Consider the following 14,707-nt stretch of genomic DNA (forward strand, 5'->3'; position numbering starts at 1 on the left):
GCATTACAAACAGGAAATGGGATTACACTTGAACACGGCAGGCTATATTACACTTAATTCTCTCCCTGCTTCGTATTTTAGTATTTGACAGACAGTTTGGGGACTAACAGGAGCGGCAAAAGAATAACTAGTGAGACCACAGAGCTGACGAAACATTCCCTTTTAGCAGAGCTGAAGGTGATCGCACTTTAACCACCGATTTTTCGCCATTTTAACGCCTGCTTTCAAAATGACCAAAGACAGATGTTTGAAACTGATCATTTTATCTATCAGGGTCCGCGACCTTTTTGGTAACATTTTCCTGCTCTGATAAATCATAAATCAACTCTTTACCCTGACGGAAAACAAAAAGCGGCCTGCTAGTCTAAACACTGTGCCTCTGTGTCTCAAACTTTGCCTCTAAACTAACCTGACGATGAGCCCTGGAGAAAGCACTGACCACGTGACTGTCAGTTTGTTAAATTATAATGATGAAAAACCTAAACTGTAAATATGAATCGTCATTTTTGTGAAATTTTTCTTTCTATCTCTCTCTCTCACACACACACACACACACACACACACACACACACACACACACACACTCACTTTCCAGTGTCCAAAGAAAGATTGCTCAAGGCACAAACATCACTACTGTAGTAGTGCATGGCTTGCCATCATGTGACATGGGAAGATTAAAAAAGAGAATATTGTAGAAAAGAGAAATTGTAAAAGTTAAATTTATTCCTATTTTCAAAGATAAATGTATAAATTATAACAGTATTGGTTACAGCTGTATATTATTTTTGAAGATCCCCAAATGATCTAATCCTAATTGTTACTGGGGAAATATAATTTCAGTCATTGTAAAAAGAGAAAAAAAAATAAAGGTAAGAAGTGAAAGTAAGATTAGAAAAATAAATGGAATAAAATGATCCTGTGTGTGGTTGCCTCATTTCTGTAAATCAGTATAACTCAAAAGTGATGCTTTAAGGAATTTCCTTTTTGTATTATAAGTATTTGGTTGAGCCACATGTTAGTATTTCCAAGTAATTAAATTCTCAGTTCCACATTAATTGAGTCTTTGGACACAATTTATTCATAACACTAACATTTCAGTCCTCCTGGACCTTCGTCAAGAGTGTTCAACACCATTATTTCCAACACTGAGCTCAAATAGAAACTGCTCCACCCATTTCTCTCCAAAGACTCAGTTGGATGTGCAAATATTTTTCTTCAACTAGTCCCACATTATTTGAAATGAATGTGATCTGAAAGGACGTATTTGTAAAACTTAGATTTGCTCCACTCTCTCTGACAGTCTTCTACAATGCTCATGAATTTACCATTAATGTCCAAGCTCCATGTAATTGTGTCTGATGATGAGACCTTGACACGTCCCTCTGCCTCCAACCAATCAGCCCCACCTGCAGGTTGTGGTTATGTACTGCATGGGCCTTCAACGACACCAAAGAGCATGGATACCAAGAGGCGAAGCTCCATTGAATTTCTGCCAACAGCCACTAGGGGCGCTATCGCCATTTTGGACTGTTGAGCTTGGACTTTTGCGCCCAGACAACATGCAAGATGTCAAGGAGAGAGGAGAAAAAAAGTAAAAGAAAACAGTGTAGTGCAGTTAACTGCAACAACTATCAGTGGAACACTCCGCACCTGGCCTTCCACCGTTTCCCGAAGGATCCCGACAGAGGTGTACGTTTTAAAGTGTTTTAATATCAATTTAATATGCCAATTTTCGTGGGAAGATATATATATATATATATATATATATATATATATATATATATATATAATTTTTTTTTTTTTGGTAGATTGGCTTATGGGGTGATTTTGAAGGAGTAATTAAGTGAATCTTCTGATAAGTGGATGTAATATGTAGAGATGCCATCTCGGCCGTTTTTCCTCGTTTTGTTTTTTTTTTAAGTCTATATTTTGCTCTACAAAAACGTGAAAAAGCAGCTTTGACCAAGCTATCACGAGGTGAGTAGCATTGTAAGCATAATTAATAGCGATATACTTCAGTTTGTCTGTGTGTTTTTGTATGCAAGCGGGTCTGCTGACGGTCCAAAATGGCGGCGGTACGACGAAACCATGGGGGAATTTGTTGCTATGGGGTGTTCTGGTGAGCTTCGCCTCTTGGTATCCACGCTCTTTGACGACACCTAGAACTTTCGTCTCCACTGTCACAATCATGTTAAAACCTTTACTAGTTATTGACGCTATATTAACTCCCACAATTGCCAGTAGACAGGGACGAAGACCATCTGTCCCCTAATACTAACTATATCAGCTGCTGCAGTGCCAGTGAGTTTAAGTGTGCGATAACACAGATAAGTTTTCAACTGTCGTTTTACTGTTAGTTTGGTTTTTATTATTTATTTTTTTCATTTTCCAAGAGATGGAACTGAATCTACTGTCAACAGTGTCTCACACATTACAGGAGCTGTCACTGGTAAAAGCATAGTGATATTACAGTTTCTCATACCTGCATAGATTCCATCCATTCACCCATCCATCCATTTTCATCCATTTATCCAGGAATGAATCATGGGAGCAGCAGGCCAAGCATAGCACCCCAGATGTCCCTCTCACCCAGCAACACTTTCCAGCTCCTTCTGGGGGATCCCAAGACATTCCCAAGACATGGATTGATGTTCATAAATCAACTATGTAACTTATTAAGCCAGAGTAGTGTGAATGGATCACTGAACAGGCCAACTGGGCACAAGCCAAGGGGCCCAGAGTGTTAAGGGTCCCCCTGGCCTTCGCCTGCAAAATGCCACATACCAACCAGAAAGAGACTCAAAATTAATAATGACGTTTAAGAGACACAAACAACTACAAAACGAGGCAAAACTACCACAAGGAGACACAAATTTATGAGACACAAAACCACAAAAAGATGTATAATGACTACAAAGGCACGGAAAACACAAAAATTAAGATAAAGCCACCATAATGTCTGTGTGTCTTGCCTCTTGGTAGGTGGGGTGGTCATAATCACCCCATGTAGAGTAGTATAACTATTATGAAATATTTTATCTATTTCACTCATATTATTGTTTTGTGAAGCTAAACCTTTTATTTAAGATGCTGAAGTCACCTGTTTAATGTAAGCTTATTATGTATCTTCATAGTCTGTCAGTTATTTTATTATTCTTGGAAAGGAAACCCTCACATAGCCTATTTATGCTTATATACTGGTATATTTTTTTAAGTAATAATAAACTTACACATTTCTAAGTGAGTAATTCACAGATGAGTTTGTTAGTTACTAAAGTATAACATCATAACATAACGAGAGTCCAAAAGTGTTACACAATCCGTTGGCTTCTTGAATGCCTCGCGTGTTCCTGTCCCCGGAACCTTCCTTCTCCTTCCTGCTCACCACGAGCGTATTTTGATGGAGCACACGGAGAGCGAGGCCAAGGCGAAGTGACACGGCGGGACATTCATGTTAAAACGTGAACTGACAGTAGGAGCTGAAAATTTCCCCTCGAAAAGAAGCGTTTTAATGTCACCGTGACTATAAAACATGTCCGCAACCTAAATGTTTGTTGTTCTGCGTCATAAAAATGTCCAGGTGCGTATCAGCTTTAACAGACTAGCTAACAGTTGAAGCTAATTCACTTAACTGGAGAGGCGTGTGTTTATCTGAAGCTATGTTCACTGACAGCTGCTGATATTATGAAGCTGTAACAGTACTTGGTTGATAAACATTAGCCCCTAACTTACGCTGTAAAAACACAATGAACTTTATTCTAAGAGAAAATAATAATTAAAATCACAACACATAATGCTTAAAACTAGATGCAGTTGCTTATGAGCTACATAAGTAAGGATTAACATTTTTTGTTGTTGAGCAGAGATATAAATGTTTCAGAGGAAAGAGAGATTAAAGGCGTTACCTTGATAGAATTTGTTCACATTCATGTCAATGGCTTTTTAATGTTTTTGCTTAGGATCTGAAACAAGTTCGTCACCATTTCAAAGATGGAATCCCTCTCCCCAAATACTGAGGTTCGCCTGGCGGTGGCTCAGTGTTTCCGGACTCTCACTACATCCACAGATACCAAAGACATTATCTCCGCTCTTCAAACACTCCACTCTTATTTGGATGACGGACCAGAGAGTAGAACCACTTCAGTTCAGCGAGCAGAGTTCAGGAGAGCTCACTTCACCCGCACCCTTCAGTTCCTTGTCAGCAACATCCAGGCTGACTGGTCGGCGAGCCTCACAGCAGCCCAGCGCACAGAGTTATGGGATGGCCTGTTCCTCAAAGGCCCTCCAGAGCAGGCGCTGCTGGTGCTGATGGAGGGAATAGGAGAGCTGAGGTGGGTGGTGCTGGATAGAAGACAATAAGCATGTTCATGATGTTGTCTATATACTAACTATTCTGTGGTATTGTCTCTGCATCACAGAACCAGCACAAACCTGAACCACTTGGTCAGCATCGCTGTGAAGTTCCTTCAGAGCGGTCGACTCGCCGACCTGCTGTGGTCCTACTGTCTGGATACAGGTCCCTCTGACTCCCCCCAGCTCAGAGAGACTCTGCTGGGACGTATTGTGGCGCTGCCGGACCTCACCGCCAACAGGTTACATCCGAACAACAAGCCCCTTTTTCTCCCTCAGCAGTACTACCCACTGCTGGCAGCAGAGATGCTCACTGCTCTGGAGCGGACCTGCCAAGCGCTCAAAGGTGAGGGAACATCTTCTGAAACCTTTGCAATAATGACGGCATGTCAAAGAATCATTGTTGTGATATCAATATGATAACTTCTAATCAAGTTTATTTGTCTGATGTTTATTTTTTAACAGAAGGCACAGACTGCTCCCTGACTTTCATGGCTCAGACACTTGGAAAAGTGTGTATCCAGGGTCACAGTGGTGAGTTTACTGGAAATTACATATTGGTAATCGTATGTAACAAGAAAATAATAATAATACTAATAATGATCTTCATTTATAAAACACTTTTCAAAGCAGAATTACATTATTAGAAATGAGAACAACTTTTAACTATCAAAACAAACTTGAATATTGCCAACAAGCCCAATTTTAAATGCAACTCCAAGCATAATGTTTTTCATTTGGATTTATTGATTAGAAATTAATCTATAACGATTTTGATAATCAGGTAATAGTTTGGGTAACAGTCCTGATTCTCACATTTTGATGTTTTTGTCTGTTTTACATTATATTTAAGATCTTTGGGGTATGGTAGATGTCATCTGGAGCTCTGAAATTAAGATAACTTTTTCAAAAATTTTCGCATTTATTTTTTAAATTCAAATCTCTATTTGGAACACAATTGGAGCACAACTTTTGTTTTGTTTTTTCTCCCTTTTCTTTGAAGGTAAAGTAACAAAACATTCAAATACAGATGAAGCAATTTTTATACCACTATGCCTTTAAAGACAGTCCCAGTGGTATGATAAATAAACATATTTCAACCCATGAGAAAACTTCTTGGTAAAGAAATAAAATAAAATAAATAAGTAATTATTTGGCAGGAAGAAATACACTAAATTAAAGAATTGAAATAATAAAAAAAAAAAAATCACTCATAACAATAAAAGAACAGGTAAATAGTTAAAGATAAAACAAAGCAATAATGATCACTACCCCTTATTAATTAATTTTTCTACCTTGATACATAATTTATTGAACCAGATATTTATAATATATGTATAATAATCATGACTTGAAAGCTGGTATCATTTCAAATATATTTAAAGGAGCTGAATGCAAGATTCAGAGCTTATCTATGATTCAGAGGTTGTCCGCACAGGGCTCTCAACATGGAGGTGGCTAGCAGCTAACAGGGCTAACAGAGCAAACAGTGCTAATAACAACAGCGCTGACAGAGCTAGTGATGTTAAAGGGTGAGGGATATGCTTCATGCTGTCCTAGTATCAGAGGTAACCACTGTATAAGCACAGTGCAGAAGGCATTGAATAGCAAGCCACTCACGTGCACTATCATGCACACGTGGCCTGATCGACTACCACAACATAAAACAGAGAAGCTCAGATTACAGTACAACACACTCAGAGGGAGCGTGATTACATTCTCTGCTCAGGATGCCATTACTCCACTATATCATTACATGGCAAATAGTTGTTTGCTGCTATGCTCTGAATATCGTATAGAGCTCTTTGAAAGAAATAAGAAGCTTTGAATTGCTCCAGACAATCTTGATTAGCTATGACAGGTGTAAGTATCATCCATGAAATTCAATTCACCTTCAACTCTATAGGAAATAAATGAACTCCTGGTTTTGTTTTCCACCCACAGGTTTGTTGATGGCAGTGATGGCTCCTCGGCTGTCTGCGTACACATGCTCAGACATGGTGTGGCAGAGGGTTTGCTGGAAGCTGCTGGAGAACGTTCCCCAGCGATGGATGGAGAGCGTGCTCACTGCACTGGTGCAGGCTGTCGCTGGGTAAGGCAGAGGCTGGAACAGTTGCATTTAAACAGCCAGCACTTTATATGGCCTCTAGCTGTCCGTTTTGTATCTGCCTTTAATGACACCGTCTGTGTTTCAGGCCTGATGCCCTGGGCAGGATCATTGGGAATCTAGTGTTAAGAAATAAAAAGGCCCAGTTTGTCATCACTCATAAACTGCTGTTACTGCAGTACAAATATGAGGTAAGACAATAACTTTCAGCCTGATATTAAAACATATAATCTTATGAACATCATATGAAGAATGTTTTTTTCTTCCCAGACTCGAGTCTTGAGAATTGTGCTGGGTTACCTCGCAGCAGACCGGGAGCGAAGGCCACTGCTCATCCAGGTGAGGACAAGAAGTTCAACAGCCAAATGACATCACATTATATACACACACATATATATATATATATATATATATATATATATATATATATATATATATATATATATATGTATATTTATATGAGTTTGATGTGTGTGTGTTCTCAGGTGTTACGGTCTGTGTCCCAGGCCTGGGCTAACCCCAGTGCAGTGAAGCACACACCTCTAGAGCAGCAGCTGTATGTCAGCAAGGCCTTACTGCTGAGTGTGAGTCTGCTTAAGGACTCCGAGCTACAGGAGTTACGCTCAGGTACAAATAATGTTTGATGCCTCAAATCAGGAATTTATCATGGCTCCTGATCCTTTAAATCATTGTAAAGCTTCTCCTCTTTCCTTTGTGTGACTCTTAGAGTTACTTCAGTGTATGCTGGGCGGCATGCAGAGCCACCTGGACAGCAGCGTGGTGCGCATCAGGCGTATGGGCATGGTGGTGGGAGAGTGCCTGAGCGCTCGCATGGATATAAATAAGACAAAGCTCAAGTTTGAGGTACAGTCACTGTGTTAACTGGAAGAAACAGTGCTAGTAAACATGACTGGCTTCAAAATATTTGACTTGTCACTTGATGGAAATGTTATTTAAGACCTGTGTCTGTGAGTTTGTATTGTGCTGTATTGTAGTACGATCAGGACGATGAAACTCAAGAGCTGCTTTCTTTGATGACTCCTATTACTGGTGATGAACCAGAGGCCGAGCCTGAGAACAGGTAAGTGTCTTCACATCTCTGTAACTGTTAATGCCAAGATTTGGGTGGTTGGCTTGTTGGTTATCTGTGTGTTGGGTATCTGTGAGGTGATGAAAACACAATGTCCGCTCTCATTTATGGTCTTTACTTAACGACTGTGTTTAAACAACGGACCAAAACCTGTAAAACTTAGTCTATATATATATATGATGTATGTAGGTATTGATTTCAATTAAGAGAATTTCTGTCATTCACAGAGTCGACTCTCCTCAAGAGACCAAAGAAACAGCTCCATCTGCTGCGAATGTATCATCTCAGAATGAGTCAAAAACTGACCCAGACTCCGACCTCGACAGGTGAGTATTACCTACTCTTTATTATGCTAAATGTACTTTCGTCAAGTGTTGTTGTTAACTCAAAGTCTTTCACTGTCGCAGCGACGATGAGCTCACTCCGTACGATATGTCTGGTGATCAGGAAATGAGTAAAGCATCCCCACCTCGCTACCTGCGAGACTGTCTTGAAAGTATGGCTCAACAGATTACATTTATCTGACCTCACTGATCGCCTTCTATTTAAATGTTGTGCTGCTACCTCCAACTCTAATATTTTCTCATCTGCTGACCCATCCAGCTTTAATTTCCTCAGAGGACTCTGTGCGTGTGGAGCTCAGTTTGAGAGCAGCGGAGGGTTTGGTGAGGAAGAACATCTTCGCAACCAGAGAGGTATGCCGGCAACAACACAGCACGAATGTCCAGTGTTTCAGATTCGTTCATTTCTAAAGTTAGTGTTCGTATCTAAATATCAAAACATTCTGGTTCAGTGCCCTGTAGAGACACGGCCCATTTCTTTATCATAAAGCCTGTACAGTAAGAAAATGTGTCGTTCTTTACTTTACTGTAACTGACTATAAGTTCAGGGATTTTAATATTTCCACAGCACAATTCATGTTTGTTTGTTTGTTCAGATCAGTGTCCAGCTGACCAAAGTGCTTCTTCACATGGAGAATAAATACAGCATAACTGGCTTCCTGAGTCTCAGACAGGCGACTATGGTGGCACTCACCGTCACTGACTGTATCCCTGTATGATCATCAGCTTACTTTCTACAACGTTTACCTATTTACATCAGAATTTATAGTCATTATCACACAGCTTTTTCGGCATTTTAAGCAACTATCTTGTTTTTTTCTGTTTGCTTTTCTTGATAGGTGACTCAGTATCTGACCACAGAGTTCTACTCCTTGAACTACAGTCTGCGCCAGCGGCTCGATATCTTGGAGGTGAAAAAACAGCAGCTTCTTCACTTTTATATATGCCTGTGGTTAATAAACTTAAGTGCTTTTTACACAGAGATCCTGCGATAGGGCCACAACAAAGTCCCTGGCTTATTACCCTGGCTTTGCTTTTTTTATACATAACCAAACGATACCAGCACAGAGTGCCTACAGGTCCTTAAAAAGTCTTAAAAAGTCTTAAATTATTTTTTCTTGATAAAAGGCCTTAAAAAATCTTACATTTTCTTAAATTCAGATTTGATGGGTCTTAAATATTTTTCGTCACATTACTGTGAAAATTTCTCCAGTCTGACAGACCCAGTGACTGTTTACAATAATTGGACAGACCGATTGCAATAATAAATAGCACTTATGACAGCGATGAGATTTTGTTTTCTTTTTACATTTAACATGATGACCTCACCCAATTGTTGTCATTTTTCCTAACTGTTCATTTTGTACTGGCATCAGTGTGTTTACTTGGAAAGAGTCCACACACACACACACACACACACACACACACATATATACATATATATATATAAAATATGTATTTCCATTGCAGGTTTGGTCTTAAATTTCATATAAGGTGGTATTAAAAAGGTCTTAAAAATCCTTAAATTTAACATGGTTATATTTGTAGACACTCTGAGATAATATAACGGCCTTTCGGAAGCAAACAAGGCGTGACATGTAACACAACAGCGTCAGCCTCTAGTGTGACGTATATTACATGTCAGATAGCACTTTCTAAACGATAACAATGACACAACATGGCAGCAACAAGTATTTGCCGTCCCTGTTGATCTTATCCTCTGCTCAGAGGGTAAAGAGCTCACCGACCTTATTGTCTTTCAAGTTTGTGGACACTTGAGTTAGCTGCTAACTGCTAGTATTATCTTTTTAAATCTCCCATGGCGGGTCGCGCACCTAACACATCGTCAGAACGTCACACCCATCCCTTCCGCAAATGTATGTCCTTCTTAGGACAATGAAGACGGTACCAGTCCTACTCTGCCTTACGCTGCCTCTAATTGGCTCACACTGAAGTTCTTATCTTAACCCTAACTGATCTCACTCCTCTTTACTTAACCTAACCAATCCAACCAAAGAATGTAGTGAGTATGTCAATCAAAGCAGGGCAGATTATGCCCTCACCATCCTAGGAAAAAATAAATTTGGGTCCTGTCCTGCCAGCTGTCCCCTCTAAACTGATGCTGATTCGGCACTGGCAACTGAGAATAATGGCACAACATTGCATGAACAGGCAATGCAAAAGGGACTTTAGTGGTTGATTTGAACTCTTTTGATCATTGCCACAGGTGTAACCATGATCTGTTCTTGTTTTGGTTTGTCAGGTCCTCGCTCTGGCAGCTCAGGAGCTCTCTAAGCCAGTGTTTGAAAAGAGAAATCCATCTGTGGGTGTTGCTGCCAGCACTGATCTGACTCCATACCCTGGTGACAACCCTGTTCACTGGCGACAAGTGGTAGAGAAGCGAATTCAAAGCAAGACAAAACGTCTCAGTAAGGTAGGTAAAGTGGACGGATATTTCCATCTGGCTTTTTGGTATTTAAGTGAAGTTCTTCAGTATTTCTTTTTTCCTAAAGGGTGCCACACAACCTCCAGCGAAGGCCATGCCGAACCGTTACGCCCCTGTTGCTGGACACTTCTTTTTTCCTCTGCTCAGTAATTATGACAAGTATGTTCTTTCACACAAATTTCAAAGCTTAACATTCATAGTTATTCATGCTACAATTGATCATTTTAAAAGTGATATGTAATACCTTTGTGCCAGACCTCAGGTGACCTTTGATCTGTTGGGCGGCGACCATCTTGTACTGGGCCGGTTGATCCACACCTTGGGCCTCCTCATGCATCTAGCAGTCAATGCACCGGTAATTTGATCTCAATGTAGAGTTTTATATATGAATATAAATGTGCTTAAATTTTAGGTGTAACCTTTGATACAGCCATTCAAGTAGCATCCACTGCTCATTTAACTGAGCTAGAACAGTTGTAGTTCAGATGCTGTACCCTTTAAGACCAGCAAAGGCAGTGACAAAGTGACGATATCACAGTGTTACAATACGCTAATATATATTTGAATAACAATATTTCTTGTGGGATTCCTTTGACTTTTTTAATTTTTTTTTTTTTTTTTGCAGATAGCTGCACAGATGGGTCAGGCTTTGCTGGACTTTGTGTGGGCGGTGCGCTACCATGTTGACCAGTAAGCGTGATCCATATCAGTGTTTTATACAGTTGATGAAATCTCTGTAAAAAATTTAAGGTAGCTATGTGTGTTTGTTAACAGCACTATAATGTAGTACAGTGGTTCCCAACTGGTCAGAATCAGAGTAAAAAATACTTTATTGATCCCCAAGGGGAAATTATGATTCGTTACAGCGGCTTCGATGTAAAGAAAAGAGTATGATAAGAAGTAAGAATAAGAGTGTGAAATAAAAGTGTGTAAATACGAAGCAATACATAAAGTAGAAATGAAATGTGCATTAAAATAAATTAGAATAAATTGAAAAATAATAAAATAAATGCATTATGCTATCGTGTCGTAACACTAGTACTAAAGATATAAAAATTAAAATATTAAGATATAGAATATATATCATCACTGTCTTGAGGCTGTCCGGAGTGTTAAAATGTAACTACAACATATACATCAGCAAAATAAAAAAAATTAAATAAATAGAATTAAAGTAAACATAATAAAAATGTGCAGTTATGTGCATTGTATGTTGAATTAATATATACAATCAAAAGGTGAAAAATATTGCAGCAGTTGAATTATTGCACCCAGTAGATAATTATGAATTATACATGCAGTAGGTTAAAAAGTCCAAATGCTAGTCTATTGACTCAGAGCGACTGACGCTCTGAGGGAGGAGTTGCACAGGTTGATGGCGACTGGCAGGAATGACTTCCTGTGGCGCTCTGTGATGCATCTTGGGGGAATGAGTCTGTCACTGAATGTGCTGCTGTGTCTGACCAGCACGTCGTGGAGTGGGTGGGAGTCATTGTCCAAGATGACCAGCCATGATTCATGATCCAGGTTTCTCCTTAGTCATTAGTTCAAGGTCTAACAAGTTTAATATATTCAGCGTCATACTTGCATTTGGACATGTCGTCAAGCTAGTTTGCTGTCTTGTTGAAGTCCATTAGTCACTTACTCCATAGCAGGAAACAGCACTTCAAAAATAAAAGCTCTGTGTTGGAAATGCGCTGTACTTAAAAATAAGTAAGTCACTTGCTGTCCAATCAGAATAGACCCGCAACCCACTTTTGGACCGCAACCCACCAGTTGGGAACCACTGATATAGTATTCCTGCTACTAGCCGGGCTCTACACTAGCAGCAGGGTTTTTTTTTCCATATGGCTAATGGAGAATTAGAGGAACACTTCACCACCTAGATGACTATTTGTATATCAATTACTCACCCTGTGTTGCATTGAATTTATAAAAAACAACAACAACAATGTTGAATGTTCAGTACTTAGGTTAGGTTTAGGTTAGGTTAGGTTTTATTGTCCCCAAGGGGAAATTCTTTTCCACAGCACTGTACTTGTTGGACTCAGCAGTCTGTGCTGTTGCAGCAGAGCGTGCGCCATCTTGCAAAACGCTAAATGTTCCCAATTAAACAACCCTTTCTGATGATGAACTGAACTAAAAGTGAAATGTATCTATGCTCTCTTCAGAGTCAAACTCCATTAACAAAAACAGTTATTTTACCTCGCTGAATGCAGGAGCTGCTGGTCTATCACTGCCTTAATCTGTAGTATTTTTTTGTTTTGTCATGTGACTTGTATCCAAACTAAACCTTTAAAACACCAAGGTGAAGAAAAAAAAACTTCTACAAAAACAGTAACGTGTTCTTCACTAATTTAACATAACACATGCTGAGTAATGGATTTGAAAATGGTCATTTGGGGGTCGAACTATTCTTTTTAAACAGTCAAAAACTGACCTGAAGAGACTATAAGATCAGGAAGGAAAGGATGTTTTGTTATCTCATTTGAGCTGTAACCTGAAATGTGTCTTAAAGGATGGTGAGACGAGGCGTCCTCTTCGCTGTTTGCTCGGTGTTTCTGAGCATGCCCAGTCAAAACCTGCTGCTGGACCTCAGTGATCAGCTGTTTGAGACCAGAACATGGCTGGCAGGTAACATAAAAAAATGATTGTGACAAAAGTTCCTTCTTATTGTTTTAAAGTCCCTCTTTATGTGGTGAAAGTCAGACAGTGCATTTGTTCCAGTTATGTTATTACAGGCTCACATTTTCACACATTTGCATGTCCTGTTACTAATAATAGATCAACCCTAAAACACATGATTCTTGTAAACACACAGAGGTCTGCAGCTGCACCTGTGTAATGTAATTCTGTCAGGGATGTCCTCTCAGTGACACACATTGGTGCTCACACAAACAGACACACATGCACAGCTGGACCGAGCATTTCTGGGAAGCAGATGAGGAACAAGGATGTCCTGTACTACACGGACTGTCCATGACGTGATCGACTCAGGAACAGTTGGATGTATCTTTATCCCTCTGGGGTTAAATGTGGTTTCACATTGCAGTGAGCGACTTGAAGCTGAATGAGAAAGGACACAGTTATTTCCTCCTGTGTAGGATTTTTAATTGTGCCAAGAAAATGCTAGGATTATGTGCATGTGTTTGATTTTGCTTTTGTAATTATACTGAGCTGCTAATAATATTTTTTGTGCATTAATATCCACAGATGTGGCTGAAGGAGACCCTGATGCAGATTGCCGGAGTCTGGCTGTACAGAGTCTGGTGCTGCTGGATAAGAGCCTGAAGAAACAACTACAAGATCAACAAGCACTGAGCACGGAGTCATGATGATCACAGCATCCACGCTGAACAATGAAACACCGAACGTGTCTCAGATGTGGGGGAGGGCTCTACTGTACCTCCGCCTCGTCCTCACGGAGCCTGGAGGATTGAGGTCGATGGAAGTGATGCTCCGGATATTTGCTGACACGTTTTCATATCCTGGAACACACACACAGCCATCCAGCGGAAAAGGAGGGCACATGTCTTCTCACGTGTTTGTGAATGTCTCTCTGCATGCTTAAATCATGCACTCACACGCACATTGCAACAACCTGTATTGTTTAGATGAACATGTATATAATTTATGAACAACATAAAATATTGATTGAATGGAGAATAGGATGCCATTTTTGTCCACCAATAAAAAGCAGGTTATGAGGATATCCTTCTCGACCTCTTTCCTGTACTGGCACATCTCTCTGTACTGTGGTTGTTTGTTTGCAAAGGACATCCTGTGAATATTCACGTGCGTACATGCAGTGACAGATAATGGAAATACTACTACTACTTCCTCGTGTGACCTGAATAAAATGTCTTCATCTCTATGTCCACAAACCATGGAATATTTTGAAATATACTTTTATTTATTACTAAACACTTTGGGAGTTGTTTTTGATCCATTCCTAAACTTCAATCCTGCTTTTTACAAATCAGAAAATCACCAAGGTCTGACCATTACTCGTCAAAAACATAGTTGAACAACTTCTCAACACCCTTATTTTCAATTTAAGGTTCTATTAATTCCTTTCAAGTCTCTACATTTACATTTCATAGCTCCTTACACCCCAATCTGCTCCAAGATCCCTCAGATCAGAGAACCAAATGTAAAAAGTACCACGCTCCAGGCGTAAAACAAAGGGCGACCATGCTTTTACTATTTTAGCACCAAATTTATGGAACAAACTCCCCTTCAATGTCAAATTAGCTGAGTCAGTTCCTCAGTTTAAAACCCACCTGTACAGACTGGCATGTTTGTGACACTGAAAGATTGTGCATGTGTGTGCACATATTTACGTGTTTATACATATGTGTATATGTATTTAT

At 39.7% G+C, this 14,707-nt stretch overlaps 1 protein-coding gene across 4 annotated transcripts; it reads left to right on the top strand.

Annotated features, from left to right (window-relative positions):
* Positions 1-1,568: 1,568 nt before the first annotated feature.
* telo2 (TEL2, telomere maintenance 2, homolog (S. cerevisiae)) lies at positions 1,569-14,260 on the top strand. 4 transcript variants are annotated; one of them, XM_049563969.1, is made up of 22 exons: positions 1,670-1,689; positions 2,536-3,580; positions 3,960-4,331; positions 4,419-4,696; positions 4,816-4,884; positions 6,295-6,442; positions 6,546-6,648; positions 6,728-6,796; positions 6,943-7,084; positions 7,185-7,321; positions 7,453-7,538; positions 7,775-7,873; positions 7,955-8,043; positions 8,151-8,242; positions 8,485-8,601; positions 8,728-8,799; positions 10,152-10,322; positions 10,402-10,493; positions 10,590-10,689; positions 10,960-11,024; positions 12,853-12,968; positions 13,548-14,260. In XM_049563969.1, exons 3-22 carry the CDS (start codon positions 3,991-3,993, stop codon positions 13,667-13,669), a joined length of 2,508 nt encoding a protein of 835 aa, XP_049419926.1. In that variant the 5' UTR covers positions 1,670-1,689; positions 2,536-3,580; positions 3,960-3,990; the 3' UTR covers positions 13,670-14,260. The 4 variants fall into 4 exon arrangements, with proteins under 4 accessions (XP_049419928.1, XP_049419926.1, XP_049419925.1 ...); XM_049563968.1 differs by lacking the exon at positions 1,670-1,689 and adding an exon at positions 1,901-1,977; XM_049563971.1 differs by lacking the exon at positions 2,536-3,580 and having other exon boundaries at positions 1,569-1,689.
* The last annotated feature ends 447 nt before the right edge of the window (positions 14,261-14,707 follow it).

Source organism: Epinephelus fuscoguttatus, linkage group LG20, assembly GCF_011397635.1.
Source record: "Epinephelus fuscoguttatus linkage group LG20, E.fuscoguttatus.final_Chr_v1".
In the NCBI taxonomy this organism is placed as follows: domain Eukaryota; kingdom Metazoa; phylum Chordata; class Actinopteri; order Perciformes; family Serranidae; genus Epinephelus; species Epinephelus fuscoguttatus.